The following is a 15,693-nucleotide window of genomic DNA, read 5'->3' on the forward strand; positions in this document are numbered from 1 at the left end:
GAGGGGTAGAAGGAAAGATAGGAAGGAGAGGAGAAAGGAGAGGAATAGGAGAAAGGGAAAGGCAGAGGAAGAATGGGAGGGAATGTAAGAGTAGGAAAGAGGGGAGGAATGGGAAGAAGAGGGGAAGGGTAAAGGGGAGGAAGGGAAGGAGAGAAGGGAAAGGAGAGGAGGAAGGAAGGAAGGAGAGAAGAAAGAGAAGAAAGGGGGGTAGGAAGGAGGGAGGGAAGGAGGGAGGGAAGGAGGGAGGGAAGCAAGGAGGGAAGCAAGGAGGGAAGCAAGGAGAGAAGGAGAGAAGAAAGGAGGGAAGGAAGGAGAGAAGGAGAGAAGAAAGGAGGGAAGGAAGGAGGGAATGTAGGAGAGAAGGAAGGGGGGAAGGAAGGAGGAAAGGAAGGGGGAAAGGAAGGAGAGAAGGAGAAAAGAAAGGAGGGAAGGAAGGAAGGAGGGAAGGAAGGAGGGAAGGAGAGAAGGAGGGAAGGGGAAGGAAGGGGGGAAGGAAGGGGGAAGGGAAGGAGAGAAGGAGAAAAGAAAGGAGGGAAGGAAGTAAGGAGGGAAGTAAGGAGGGAAGGAGAGAAGGAGGGAAGGGGAAGGTGGGAGGGAAGAAAGGAGGGAAGGAAGGGGAGTAGGAGAGAAGAAACGAGGGAAGGAAAGAGGGAGGGAGGGAAGAAGAAGTTGGACCGTTGTAAGATAAGATGGATCTATGGGATGTTAAAAAAGCAATCTTCAAGTATATTGTCAACTGTAGGGAAAAATTGTTATAAATACATATTATTAATAACAGTTATGAGATCATATAATTGTGAATGTATATATGAAATTGATAAAATAAAATTAAAACAAACAAACAAACAAAAACAAACAAACAAAAGGTTGGTGACCCTGTTCTAGTCTTGTCTCCAGAGCAAGAATCCTCCTATTAGATGAATGGTTGAAACTCTTCATTGATCTCACAAAAGAACAGTGGTTGAGGTCTCTTCCCGTCGGCCTGTTTCCATGTCCAGACAGTGCTTCTCTCTACCTCACCCAGCTTGTCTTCGGCGCTGTTGTCTTTGCGCATCTCTGTAACATCTCAGGCCACGGCAAAAACACATCTTCCTTGTTGTTCCAGCTTGCAGTCCCTCGAAAGCTCAACGGTAGATCGTTTCCTGCCAGCTTCCTCTGCGCTTCCTTCCCGCTTCCTCTCCTTTACTTTCTCAGGACCTTGCCAGAACTATTTTGTTTTTGGTGATCATGGGAACCCCGATTTTTCTCCGCTGAGCGCATTTCGCCTCTGCCGTCTGTCGCAACGCTGGCTGCCATAAATAAGCAGGCTCACCGTCACGAAGCAGAACTTGGCTGGCTTCTCTTGAAAGGCACCAGGTGGAGAAGAAAAACCACACCGAGCCAAAGAAAAGAAAAGAGGCATTTATTTATTTTTCCCCCAGGTTTCAGGGTGTGTGTGCGTGTAGGGGAGGAATGTAATGGAAATCGTGGTGGAAAACATAACACTGGAATGGGCTCCAGTCCAGAAAAAAATGCAGGTGTGTTGGAAAGTAAAATTTGTGCGCAAGCAGTTCCAGGTATCTGGATTAAAATAGAGTTGGGAGGGACCTTGGAGGTCTTCTAGTCCAACCCCCTGCTTAGGCAGGAAACCTTACATCACTTCAGACCAGAGGTGGTTTCCTACCAGTTCACACCTATTTGGTAGAACCGGTTCGTCAAATCTACCGAACCGGTTAGAAGAGGTTCCACCAGTGGACCCAGAAAGCAGGCCACACCTACAGAAGAGGTTCCAAAAATGTTTGAAACCCACCACAGGATAGAGGGAATGAGAGACAGACACAGAGGGAGGCAGGAGAGAGATACACACACAGAGAGAGACAGACACAGAGAGAGAATCACAGAGAGAGACACAGAGGGAGGAAGGGAGGGAGGGAGGGAGGGAGGGAGGGAGGGAGGGAGGGAGGGAGAGAGAGGCAAAGACACATACACACACACACACACACACACAGAGAGACAGACAGACAGACTCACACAGAGAAAGAGAAAGGAAGGAAGAAAGAAATAAAAAAAGAAAAAAGAAAGAAAAAGAGTGAGAGAGATGAAAGAAAAAAAGAAAAAAGGGACAGAGACAAAAGGAAGAGAGAGAGAGAGAGAGAGAGAGAGAGAGAGAGAGAGAGAGAGAGAGAGAGAGAGTTGGGGCATTCACAACTTCTGGAGGCAGGTTGTTCCACTGATTAATTGTTCTAACTGTCAGGAAATTTCTCCTCAGTTCTAGGTTGCTTCTCTCCTTGATTCGTTTCCACCCATTGCTTCTTGTCCTGCCCTCAAGGTGCCTTGGAGAATAGCTTGACTCCCTCTTTTTTGTGGCAACCTCTGAGATATTGGAACACTGCTATCATGTCTCCCCTAGTCTTTCTTTTCATTAAACTGATTGATAGAATGATTATAGCAGCATGCTGTAGAAACTGTGCTTAGTTTTAAAACCATGTTGAATAAGTGAACTTCAAATCATTGTTTGGATATTCATTAAGAAATCTGGAACTCGGAGTACATTTTAAGATGGAGTTGACCTGAAACTGAAACAGATTTCCTCCCCGCTCTCAAAACAACAACATTTTTGATAAGTAGAGTTACCTGCATAGCACTCTTGCCCTTTTTAACGACTTCAAACAACATCATGTTTTCCACACCATTCTGCTGATGATGCCCAATTTTTTGAAACTCACCACTGCTTCAGACAAATGGCTGTCCAACATCTTCTTAAAGACTTCCAGTGTTGGGGCATTCACAACTTCTGGAGGCAACTTCTGTTCCACTGATTAATTGTTCTGTCAGGAAATTTCTCCTCAGTTCTAAGTTGCTTTTCTCCTTGATGAGTTTCCACCCATTGCTTCTTGTCCTGCCCTCAGGTGCTTTGGAGAATAGCTTGACTCCCTCCTCTTTGGGGCAACCCCTGAGATATTGGAACATTATTAGATATTGGATTCTTAGAATAATTCTCAATTATTCTAAGCTTGGGGTGATGTTTCAGTCTATGTATGTTGATTTACTCAGATAGCTAAGGAAAAGTAGTTTAGGGTGGGTGGATGGATGGCTAGATGGAAGATGGATGCATGGATAAATTAATTATCTTTCTCCCGGCTTGGAACTATACCAGATGGATATTTCTTCCAACAGAAGTAAAGATTCTTAATCCCAGGTCTTTGATTCATTGCCGAGCGTGTAGAATTTAACTGAGTCTGCTTATTTCTGGATTGCCCCTTTCATACATTAAAAAAGACACCACCTCTCTTATAGCCAAGTCTGCTTCCTAAGCAATTTCAGCTTCAGCTTCTTTAGGGTTTCACCCTTCTACACTGGTGACCTTGGATAAGACACAGATAGCCATTTGCACATTTTTTTTTTTATGATCTGGAAAACATCACCCTTCTGTGTTGTTCTTACTGTCAACAAAACTCTCCAACTTCCATTGTTTGCTGATGTTATTTCAGAGTGAGGACAATCCTCGTCACATTTCCAAACAGGGTTTTTTAAGGTTCCTATTATGGCCAACTCAGCCTGGAAATTCTTAGGAGCGATGGCGTTCATGCCTAAGGTGGAACTAGAATTCACTGTCTCCTGATGATTGGCTCAAAATCACCCAGCTGGCTTTCACCCAGCTTATCTGAGCTGAGATGGCGCAGGGGTTAAATGCAGCACTGCAGGCTACTTCAGTTGACTGCAGTTCGGCTGTTCAAATCTCACCGGCTCAGAGTTGACTCAGCCTTCCATCCTTCCGAGGTGGGTAAAATGAGGACCCGGATTGTTGTTGGGGGCAATACGCTGACTCTGTAAACCGCTTAGAGAGGGCTGAAAGCCCTATGAAGTGGTATATAAGCCTAACTATTGCTATTGCTTGTTGGGGGCAATATGCTGACTCTGTAAACCGCTAAGAGAGGGCTGAAACCCCTATGAAGCGGTATATAAGCCTAACTATTGCTATTGCTTGTTGGGGGCAATATGCTGACTCTGTAAACCGCTTAGAGAGGGCTGAAAGCCCTATGAGGCGGTATATAAGTCTAACTGCTATTGCTATTGCTATTTCACCCCTAAGGCGGGACTAGAACTCACCATCTCCTGGTGATTGGCCCAAAGTCACCCAATCGACTTTCATGCCTAAGGCAAGACTAGAACTCACAGTCTCCCGTTTTTTTGCCTGGTGCCTTAACCACTAGTCCTAAGTGGCTCTCTCTTACTCTTTTAAAAAAATTAATTTTTAATCCTTTTTTTAAAAATCCTTCCTACGAATGTAATGACAATGGCTAAGAGTCAGTTCTTTGGAGAATTACAACTGGATCCAAACAAGCAAAAGACCAGTGGGTTTTTTTTTTTAGAATCAAGGGGAAAATCATGTCAGTAAATTAAGAGGGAGGAAATCAAAGTGCTGGGAAGTCTCTGAATCTCTAGTACTTTTAATTGTCCTCTTATTTTTATGCCTGTTGTATCTTAAACAGCCAGAGGTTTCTCTCTTGCTTCTCTCCATGGATTGAGGCTGCATCTAAAACATAACATATGAATTCCCCTAAAGGCACACTCATGTATAAAAATCCAAGTCAGCTGTTTGTTTGTTTTTTTAAGCCAAGGGTATATTTGTTTTAAGCAGTTAAATCCAAGCCGGAATGAAATGATTTTGACAACTGTCAGGAGGCTGTTAAGTCAAGCTTGTAGGTTTGGCCAGAAGCGGCACAAAGAGATGGCTCCCTTCATATATGTTGTGGTCTGCCAGTGGCCAGCTGAGCTGGCAGCAGATTCAGACAATGAGGAGGTTGGGGAGGAAGATGGCCCAGTCCTGGAGTCTGGGGAAGGCTCGGACGAGGGCTCTGTGTTGGAGGCAGAGAGGGGGCCAGAGCCGTATGCCAGTTATCAGCTGTCTTCAGAGTCAGACATCAGTGAGGCAGAAGAACAGCTGGAGCCTGTTCCCAGTGTGCGCATGCACAGAGCTGCCAGACGAAGGGAACAGCTAAAGAACAGGGGTCAACTTGGGAGTACAGTCACAGGTGGACAGTGAATGGCCCCACCCAGAGGAAATAAAAGAGGAGCGAAAGGGGAGTGGAGTTTGCAGGAGACAATTAGTTCGCTTAATTGGTTCGTGACTCTCCGAGACCCCTTGCCAAGTTCTGCAGATATCAGCCTGGCAGCTCTCCAAGCCAGATAAGGTCTGTGACTGCAAATCCTCCCTTGAAAGACTTTGCTGGATGCGAATGAGCAGAATTCAGTCAATTAATAAAAAAGGCCGCTGGCGGGCCACAACACTTGGGTGAGGTGGGGGTTGGACTAGATGACCTACAAGGTCCTTTCCAACTCTTGTTGATCTGTGGTGAAAAATTCAGTAAAACGTTTTGCATGGAAGGGTACCAGGGCTGAGAGAAGCAAAAGGAAGTTGTTTTCTATCGAGCCAGAGGCGGACGGTGGATCAAAGTGCTTTTACAAAATTCCTGCAGCGTATGGATTTGTGATTTATCCTGGCATTGGAAAGAAAAACATTACTAATAAGCAAAATGTGTGTCCTCTTCTGTTTGCATGCCAGGCTGTATCAGACCTTTCCCTCATCCACTTCCTGCTTCCCGTGGCCTGTGTGCACTGAATAATATTTGCATTTTCCCTCCGACAACATACCTTCCTCTTAGGGAGGAAATTCCTGTTCAACTTTTCTTCCAATCTACTTTAAACAATCGTTTCCTGAGGTCTGCCCCTGCTTTTATTTCCATTTTTTTTTTTAGTAACGTAACAGTATCATTAAAAAGCCAGAAGACCTGCTTATTGCCAGCAATTCAGCATTCTCAAAATTAAAGCAACTGACAAAATAATCCCTGCTTTATTGGAATTTTTTTTTTAAAGCAATCTTTATTATTGACGTGCAAGGAGTTTGTTGTTTTGCAATTAAATATAATTTGTTGTTTTGCAGCGTGCCAGAAAGGAAACGAAAACCTGCCCATAAATGTTTTCCACACACTTGTTTTCTGCACTTTTCCTGGCCTGTTGCTTATGGAGGCATTAATTTGTGCAAATGGAAACTTGTCGTAAGGGGAGGAAAGTGTGCGTAGGATGTGAAGTCCAAGGTTTAGAACTAGGAGGGGGGGAAAGGAATCAAAACATTGAATGTACTTTTTGTTTGTTTTTGTTCTTTGGGCCTCAATCCAATCCTGGATAAAAATAGCTACTCAATGTGATTACTTGGCCAATGAGAGAATATTTGTAGTGCAAAGTTGGTGTTCTCTGAGCTTGGTTTTTTTCGTGCTGACCTTTCCTTACCCAACTAGGTAACAGCATCAGCGCTAGAAGGAAGTGGGGTTTGTGGAATAGAAAAGGACTGTGGGGGCCTTTGGTGCTCTCCAAGTTTCATTTTCTTGGCAGACTTTTCATTACCCAATTAGATAACGTCATTTTTTTCAGGGCCGTTATAACTTCAGTCGCTCAATGAATGGTTATATATCAAGGACTATTTGTACGTGGGTGCCCTGAACTATCAGGTTGTCTATTTCTGTCCTAAATATTATTTTAATGCTGTTAAGTGAAAACAGTTTGGTGGAAAAGAAAGCATTGTTCCCGTAGATTTTGCATTCCAAGGAATCCTTGTTGGTCTAAAGCCCATCCCATTGCTAAGCTGTATTTGACAAAGGCCCGCTACAGCAATTTTTCTAGGACAGTGTCTTGTGAAGTTGTCTTCAACCTACCGTATATACTCAAGTATAAGCCGAGTTTTTCAGCCCACTTTTTGGGCTGAAAAAAGCCGCCTCGGCTTATACTCGAGTCAGTGAAAAATTTGCCCGAAATGGAGGAGAAAAAGGGGCGGGGCCATGCCGCTGGGTGATGCTCGTGAATGGCCCGGCGCCCCTGTGAGTTTCCCCTCCCTCTGTGTCAGTTTGCCGCGCAGCGCGCACCGCACCATCCCCCCTCCTCACGTTCTAATGTAATGCAGGGCTGTCTTACGATTCCCCTTCCTCCCCCTCCTGCCGCTCTGCAACGATGTCCCACCTCCTCGTTATGGCAAGCAGCCACATAGCGATGTCCCACCTCCTCTGGTACAGTGATCCAATGATAGGAATCACTGTGCCGTGTGTCATAGGAGGCGGGACATCGCTCCCGCGGCTGCACAGGACATCATTACCGGTAGCTGCTGCATTTCCCACCCTAGGCTTATACTCGAGTCAATATTCCAGTTTTTTGTGGTAAAATTAGGTGCCTCGGCTTATATTCGGGTCGGCCTATACTCGAGTATATACGGATAGCTTCTTCTCAGCAGTATACACATGGTTATTAGAACAACTACGGACATGATAGAAGCCTTCCAATATTTGAGGGGCCGTCACAGAGAAGACGGGGTCCACCCATTCTCCAAAGCACCTGAGGGCAGGCTAGGAAGTCATGGATGGAAGCTAATCAGAGAGATCCAAACCAAGAAATTAAGGAGAAATTTGCTGTCGGTGAGAACAATTAATTAGTGGAACAGCTCGCCTTCCGAAGTTGTAGGTGGCTCGGCCACTGGAGGTGCTTAACAAGAGATTGGGCAGCCAATTGTCTGGAATGGCCTGGGGTCTCCTGCTTGAGCAGGGAGTTGGACTAGGTGACCTTCAAAGTCCCTTCCGACTCTTATTCTGTAATTCAGCTGTTGGCAAAGTGTCTTGCCAAAAGGATCTCATTCCAGGAAAAGGGGGAGGGGAACAGTTTAATGATTAAATTTTGTGGGAATGAGTGCACTGCATACATACATACACCTGTGTCAAAAAGAGTTTGAGATCAGGTCTCCAAAAATATCAGTTCTATCTAAAGAGCCTAAATTGCCCACTTGTTACTGAGAGTATTAAATATGTAAGAAGTTGCAAATGGTCCAACGCTGGAAGTTTTTAAGAAGAGATGAGATAACCATTTGTCTGAAGTGGTGTAGGGTTTCCTGCCTAGGCAGGAGGTTGGACTAGAAGACCTCCAAGGTCTCTTCCAACTCTGTTATTCTATTATACATGGAGACAGAACAGGGAGGAGACCGTTGTTTTCCAACTGAAGAAATAGTTAAGACCAATCATATCGCATAACATCTCTACTTTAAATTATTAACCCAATTAGTGCTTTATTCACATTTTAAAAACTTGTACAATTTATTACAAATATAAAACAGTGCAGTTTTCCATACATTATCCCAATTCTGAGACAAACACTTAAAAGACATGGAAAAAGCTTTAATTCTTATAAACATAACATTTTTTATACCATTCACACTCTTTTTATTTTCTTCCTCTACCTTTTGATTCAAAAAGATCAAACTTACAACATACTGTAGGTTTATTTTTATTCAAAAAGTTACTTGTCTCAAGACATAAATACAAATCAGAAAACAGTACAATTAGGACGATAGAATGTGGAGGACAACAGGTTAAGGTAAATATATAAAACATTTTTAGTCTGAAAACATAAAAGCTGTAAGAACTGCTTTCACAAAGAAACACTCCTTCAAGAGTAAGAAAAAAAATCAACAAAATCATATATATACAGTCCTCTCAGCAGTTCTATTTAAACGCAGTGGTGTAAAGGAGGAGAGAAAAAAAAAGAAAAAAGAAAAGAAATATAGGCAGTATTTTAGACATGTGAATATTTATGCAAAATGGAGTTATGCGAAACTGGCTCTGAGTATTACATCGTGATTTTCAAAATAATTACGTTATCAGGATCCTTTAGAGAATCTATGGTTTATGGCTACCACAGCCCAAGCTTTGATTAATTTTTTTTTCCTTTTGTCTAAGAGGTTCTTCTATTTGCTTATCTGAGGAAATTATCATATTGCAAGCATATTAAGGCGCATGGAATGATTAGAAATAATATACCTCAAGAACTGAGAGACAACTGACAAAAATATACATTTGTGTTATAAGTTAATATTTCCTTTAAATGTCGTCTAGCTGCCTAAGCATGGCAAAAAAAAAAATGAATTACGTTGAAATGACATAAATCCATGGGTTTTTATTTTTTTTAAATTTAACTGGGGGGTTGGGGGAGAAATGAAATTCACTTAAAGCTTAGCTTTCAAAGAATATGACGGGGGCACTGATGAAGTTCTATCACCCAATTCAATTTACAAACAGAAGAAATGTCCTGTAACCTGTTAGAAGTATCATTAACCTGAAGACTGCTTGCAAAGACAGAGATAGATAAAACAATATAAAATACAAATTTAAAAATCATTTTAAAGCATGAGTTCTCATGCTTAAATCTATTTTTTTAAACATTGTTAAACTTTCAATATATTTCTGAAACCTCATAATTTTTAAGTTGGAATTTAAAAGTAAGAAAAAACTAAAACTGCGCAATTATAAAATCAGCACCAATTTTTTATATATATATATATATTTATACTTTTTTATTTAAAATTTAGACCCCTATTCCCACACTCTAATAAGCTGTATATTTTTGTTTAGAATTTTTTTTTCTGCAAACATACTACAATAAGCTTCTTTATTTGGAGACAAAATACAGTGGCACTACTGGAAGGAATCTCACAATATTACATTTGCTTTTCTTAAAGGACAAGCAAACTCTTAGGGTTAAAGATGGGTAAGCTGAAATGGTATCAGTGCTTTCTGGCAGTTTATGATTCTTGGATATTTCATGAATATGTAACAAGGAAGCCTTGGCGTGTTTTTTTAATATTCTATAATAATTTCTGAATTTAAAAAAAAAATCACTTGTAATTTATTTCCATGATTATCACAACCAAAGTTTCTGTTGACCAGAATTTAAACATCACATCAAAAATGCTTTTCTTTCATCTAATTACACAGATTTCCAAACTTCAAAATCAAAACATCCCATTTAATTTTCACCTGATGCTTTGAATGATAATCTAGAAAAAAATATATATAATTGCTTGAGTATGTTCAACAAATGACAGAAGTGCGTACACTAAGCACCTCTTTGATGCTAGGATTATTATTATTTTTAAAGTGATATTTATATTATGAGTTGGAAATAAACTAAACATTGTATAAATAAAATACTGGTTTCCCAACAGAAACAATAGCTTATCCTCAAGTCGTTTACTTGTCCTTTATTGTTTCAGGCAAAGAAAATTGCCCCTTCAATGTACTGGATTTTGTAAGTACATCAATTCTCCTTAGAGAAAAAAAATATCTTGCTCAGAATATCCCTGTTATCTACACTTTTTAAATTTAAAAATCTCCTCTTCCACAGTAGAAAATGACTTTACCACGGAGTTATTGGCTGAACTAGTATTAAAACATTGATACCCCGAGAACCTGGAAGAAAGAGGAAAAGATCAAACTGTAAGTTTTTTTTGTGAAAATACTTTTAGAATATATACAAAATATTTATCATTCAAATATTTATCATTTTAAAAAAAAATCAGCGATGGAAGCTAAAACCTTCCAAATTGTCTCTGTTTCTTCCCAGACCATGTAAATTCTACCCTTCTAAAGAGAGTTTTAAATCCAGGACATCATTATTTTGAAAGACCTTCAGAAGATGGCTACTATTTAAGCTTCGTTCTGAATTTTCTTTAAAAAACAACAACACAACCCCAACACTTATAACAGCAGCAACAGAAGAAGTACAAGACTTTGCTCAATCATGTTTAACATGTGCTGCCCTCGTGTGGTGGCATCTAAGGAATATATATATATATATATATATATATATATATATATATATATATATATATATATATATATATATATATATATATATATATATATATATATATATATATATATATATATATAATGTTTTCTGAGGTTTTCGCGGGTGTTAGTATGTAGGTCTCTAGTTGTTCGGGTTTTCTCCCGCGTAGAATTGGATATGTCTTTGCGACGTTTCGACGAAGTCACATTCGTCATCTTCAGGCTGCTGCTGACTACTTCAGGTTTGGTGTTTCCAGGAGTAGTGTGGGATCTTGGCTGTTTGTCCCTTATAATTTAATTTAATCCCCTACCAGCAGTTATAAGGGACAAACAGCCAAGATCCCACACTACTCCTGGAAACACCAAACCTGAAGTAGTCAGCAGCAGCCTGAAGATGACGAATGTGACTTCGTCGAAACGTCGCAAAGACATATCCAATTCTACGCGGGAGAAAACCCGAACAACTAGAGACCTATATATATATATATATATATATATATGTATGTATGTATGTATGTATGTATGTATGTATATGTATGTATGTGTGTATGTATATGTATGTATGTATATATACACAGACACACAGACACACGCACACATCTATTTCTAATTTATGCAGTTTCTTTCATCCATCTCCGGATGCGCTTCAAGGTGCTATTGACCACCCATAAAGCCCTACATGGCAGTGGATCTGGATACTTGAGAGACCGCCTTCTGCCAATTACCTCCCTACGGCCTATAAGATCTCATAGGTTGGGCCTCCTCCGCATCCCATCGGCCAGCCAATGTCGGCTGGCAACCACAAGGAGGAGGGCCTTCTCAGTAGCGGCCCCGACCCTTTGGAACGAACTCCCCGTAGAGATCCGTACCCTCACCACCGTCCAGGCCTTCCGCACAGCCTTGAAGAACTGGCTCGCCCGTCAGGCCTGGGGATAAGGACCATTACCCCGCCCGAATGTTGTATGCATGTTGCGTATTATTTTATTATGTGTTGTCGTCTTAGTACTGTATTGTATTGTATTCCCCTCTCCCTGGTTTCTGTGAGCCGCCCTGAGTCCCCTCAGGGAAAAGGGCGGCCTACAAATAAAATCAATTCCAATTCCAATTCCAATTCCATATTGTATTACGTGAGGAACTCAAGGAAGCTTTGAAAAGGCTTCTTCAAGTAAAGTTATATGAAAATTATCCCATTTGTGATTATGATTTTCCCCTCTGTTCCTGTTTGGCGGTAAGCAACCAGCAACTGCCAGCATTTCAAGGCAGAGATGGCAACCTTTCCTGTAGCACAGGTAGTCTTGACTCATTTCCATCCGTTTAGTGACTGCTCGAAAGTTGTAACAGCAATGAAAAATGATTTATGACAGGCCCTGGATTAAGTGATTTGCTTAACAAGCATGGGAAAGAAAGGAAGGAAGGAAGGAGGGAAGGAAGGAAGGAAGGAAGGAAGGAAGGAAGGAAGGAAGGAAGGAAGGAAGGAAGGGCTCACTTATAATAGCAATGGAAATTCTGGACTCAACTGTGGTCCTTAGTCAATAATTACCTGTACCTGAGACCCACTCAAATAAGAACAGTACAAACCTTGTGGTTTTTTTTTGAGGGGGGCAGGGGGCAGAAACACATTAACAGCGGAATCAAAGAAATAACATCGCCTGTTATTGGAATGCATGTTCTCTAGGGCAAGTTTTCAGTGACTATTTTAATTACAGCCTTTGATATGGTAATTTAATGTTAAGGTAGTCATCAAAGTGTGTGGCCATGATGAGTCTCCCTGGCCCTAGACTCTGGGAAAGACTGCAACGGAATTCCTCTCCTGCCATTATCATTGATTTCCTCCTAGTCTCAGAGGAAAGATGAAGGATCTACCCATTCCCAGCAGCAGAGATAATTCAGAATTATTCCTAAGGATTCTGAACCACGTCAGCCACCCTAGCAGGGCCTAACACCCACCCCACTTAGAAGGGTCACGTCCGAAACCCCAACCAGGAAAGAAACCGCAATTCACCCAAACTGGTCCCGTCCTACTTACAGATTCATCCATGATTGACGCAGGGTCAAAGAAATCTGGCTTTAACTCTGTTCTTTCTCTTCTGTTCTTTGATGGTGGCTAAAAGGCAAACCAGGTTATCAGTGTATTGGGTTGATTTAATTGTATTTATTCATGCAGAGTCATTAATGTGTTTCCCTCCAACCCTGACATAAGAGAGGCCAGGTTTGCATACATCTATCTAGGAAGAGAAGAGGCTCAGCATTTAAACTAAGACAAATCAACATTTTAAGTGGAAAAAGTTATTACAGAATATAACCAATCTTCTAAACGAAGGAGAATGATTTGTTTGTTTGTTTGTTTGAATGTTTTTGGTTTTTTTGGCAACGAGAGTTAAGTAACTGATTCTTACTAGGTCTATGTCCATGGTATCAAAGTCCATGCCTTCATTGAGATCCTCGATGCGCCCTTCTGATGACATCATCACATCTTCGACGATGGGCTCTTCGTCATCCTCCATGAGACTAGTGCCACGTCGGCTAAAGAACATTTAAACATGGATATGAGTGCCACTCAAGTCACGCAACACCGAGTGTTCTTTCAAGCATTAAAAACTGCCAGCCCCGTATGGAAAAATTCTTATTACGAAAATAGCATTAACATTTGTGAAGAGGCTTAGCCCCACTTTTCACACGAGGGTTTAATTTTCCGTGTTAGTCGAATAATCTTCAGTATCGTTCAATATTAATTGGAGAGCAACTGAAGAAAAAAAAAATCATTTCTCTTCTTGGTAAACGATACACAGATTGGTGATGTTTGTCTGAAGCATCAATAATATAGAGTTCTACTTTCTATCCAGAAAAGTTATCTTTGAAGGAAAAGTTTAATGCTCCTTAAGAAGACTTTTACCTTCTTCATATAAAATTGTTGCAACCCAATTTCTAACTACCGGCGTGCAAGTGTGTAAAGCCAGTGCCCAGCTTGGGAAAACAGCCGTTGTGTACTCACATGGCGTGCTGCAAGTTGGTTCTCAGCTTCACGTAGTTCATCGCTGCCCTCTCCTGCTGCTGCCTGGCTACTTCCTCCTGCTGCCTTTGAGCCAGCATCCATGTTACCTGCGTACTGGAAGGAATGACACCTTTCTTTACAAAAAAAAGGGACAGGTGCGGTATTTGAGCAGGGAGGGGATAAGGCCCAATTAAAAGCAAGCATGTACTTGTAGTCGATGGGCGCCTGATGGTGCTCGGGTTGCATGGGGTAGACGCCCATGTAGCTCTCTTCCGGCCGCAACCTTTTGGGCTCCCTCATAATGGTGGAAGTGAGCTGCGGCGTCTGTAACATGATGGGCGTGTGCATGGCCTGCTCCCTGTTCAGCCACAGGCTGTCGCTGCTGCTGCTCTCCTCAGCTGCAAAGACAAAGCAGGGGCTCTGCATCAATTCAGAATCCGTGGGCTCCTCGGACGGTATCTGTAATCCGCGGGGGCTTTCTTGCGGACATTTTATTGCCAAACTAGGTATCATCAGCAGGGCTATAGCCTAGTTGTCAACTATGAATCGAACCTACCTTTCCTATTCCTCCGTTGCCACACAGAGTGGGAGGAAAAGGAAGGAGGATGAAATGCATCGCTAGACAAAACACAGAACTTTCTCATGGGAACCAAGGTCATCTCTAGAGGTGGTGGATAGAGACGGGGGAGTGGTGCCTGGAGAGCCCGCCAATTAACCTAATTGGCAAACGTGACCTGTGACTTTTGGGGAGGGAGTTCTTTCCTATTTTAATTATAGTGAAACCGCGGGAAACATTTAGAACTGGTTTTCCATTTGATCGTGCCAATATGATGTACCCAAGAAGACAACCTTAGCCTCCGAGCTCTAATTTGCTTGCGTTTGTAAGTCGGGATCAAGACACTGGCCTTCAAATAAGCAGTGGGGTGCCATTACTTACAAAGCATGGTCTACAACATCTATCTGATTATAATTGGGATGTAATCTTGATTAGTGTTAATCTTAAGTTTTCCAAACCAGAAGGCACCATTCTGAGGGGAAACAAACCAAGTAGGCTCTTAATCTATGGCACAATGTAGGGGATGTAAATACAGATAGTCCTCTACTTACAAGCATGACTGAGCCCCAAATTCCCACTGCCAAGCAAAGTGGCCAACAAAGTGAGCTGTGCCTCATTTTACAAACTCCTCCCCACACATACAAGTGTTAAGCAAATCCCTGCAGTTGTGAAGTGAATCATGGGGTTATTAAGTGATAACCTGGCTTCCCTGATTGACTCTGCTTGCCAGAAGCCGGCTGGGAAGGTTATAAAAGGTGACCAGGTGACCACCGGACAGAGCAACTGTCATAAAATACATGCCAGTTGCCAAGTGTCTGAATTTTGATAATGGGAGCCTGAAGACGCTGCAACGTAAGTTTCACACTTATGTGACGGTCACAAGCCACTTTTTTCAGTGCTGTTGTAACTTTGAATGGCCATTAAATGAATAGTTGTAAGTGGAGGATTACCTGTATAGACTCTATACACCAAGGAAAACCACAATAAATAACTGCAAACCTTCAGGGAGTTTCCGCTTCCCTGTAGCCGGTTTTGTCTTCTTGTTCCTTACTGTTGACCCTCGATTACTAATCCCGCTGATGACTGACATCGTGTCGTCATCACCCCCAGCTAGCAAAGAATTCCTGTAAGACATGAGTGGAAGCCACACATCCTCTCTTCGAAGTGACATCTGAAAGGTCATAAACTTCTCCAGATAAGCGTACCTTCAAAAGAAAGGAGGAGCAAGGGATTACTAGAAATACTTCCTGGATTGTCTTTTAAGTTGATTGACTGAATTATTAAAGGTAGTTACTGCTGCTGTTCAAAATTATAATGTAGAAGAGATAATGGGTGATTTGTATGGTCACCAATTTTCTGATAATATATTTTTGCCACCATTAACAACATGTGTCAAGTAATCTTTTTTATTTCCTCTCTACTAAGAAAATTACAAAAACCTGGAAAATCTGGAACAGAGTTAGATAAAGGATAGATTTTTACAACTGGAATGAACCAGAAGA

At 41.7% G+C, this 15,693-nt stretch overlaps 1 protein-coding gene across 3 annotated transcripts in view; it reads right to left on the minus strand.

The window, feature by feature from the left end:
• Positions 1 to 8,057: 8,057 nt before the first annotated feature.
• The window catches only part of STAG2 (STAG2 cohesin complex component), a 48,031-nt gene continuing 40,395 nt past the window's right edge, over positions 8,058 to 15,693 (minus strand). For all 3 annotated transcript variants that reach the window (XM_087727520.1, XM_087727518.1, XM_087727519.1), the window contains 6 exons: positions 15,191 to 15,396; positions 13,844 to 14,033; positions 13,636 to 13,749; positions 13,040 to 13,166; positions 12,670 to 12,747; positions 8,058 to 10,262 (listed from right to left, as the gene is read on the minus strand). In XM_087727520.1, the coding sequence (XP_087583646.1) occupies positions 10,239 to 10,262; positions 12,670 to 12,747; positions 13,040 to 13,166; positions 13,636 to 13,749; positions 13,844 to 14,033; positions 15,191 to 15,396 (739 nt within the window). In that variant the 3' untranslated portion in view covers positions 8,058 to 10,238. The remainder of the gene's footprint in view (positions 10,263 to 12,669; positions 12,748 to 13,039; positions 13,167 to 13,635; positions 13,750 to 13,843; positions 14,034 to 15,190; positions 15,397 to 15,693) is intronic.

Source organism: Thamnophis sirtalis, unplaced genomic scaffold, assembly GCF_051295495.1.
Source record: "Thamnophis sirtalis isolate CommonGarterSnake01/CBP01778 unplaced genomic scaffold, rThaSir2_p1.2 scaffold_13, whole genome shotgun sequence".
Taxonomy (NCBI): Eukaryota; Metazoa; Chordata; class Lepidosauria; order Squamata; family Natricidae; genus Thamnophis; species Thamnophis sirtalis.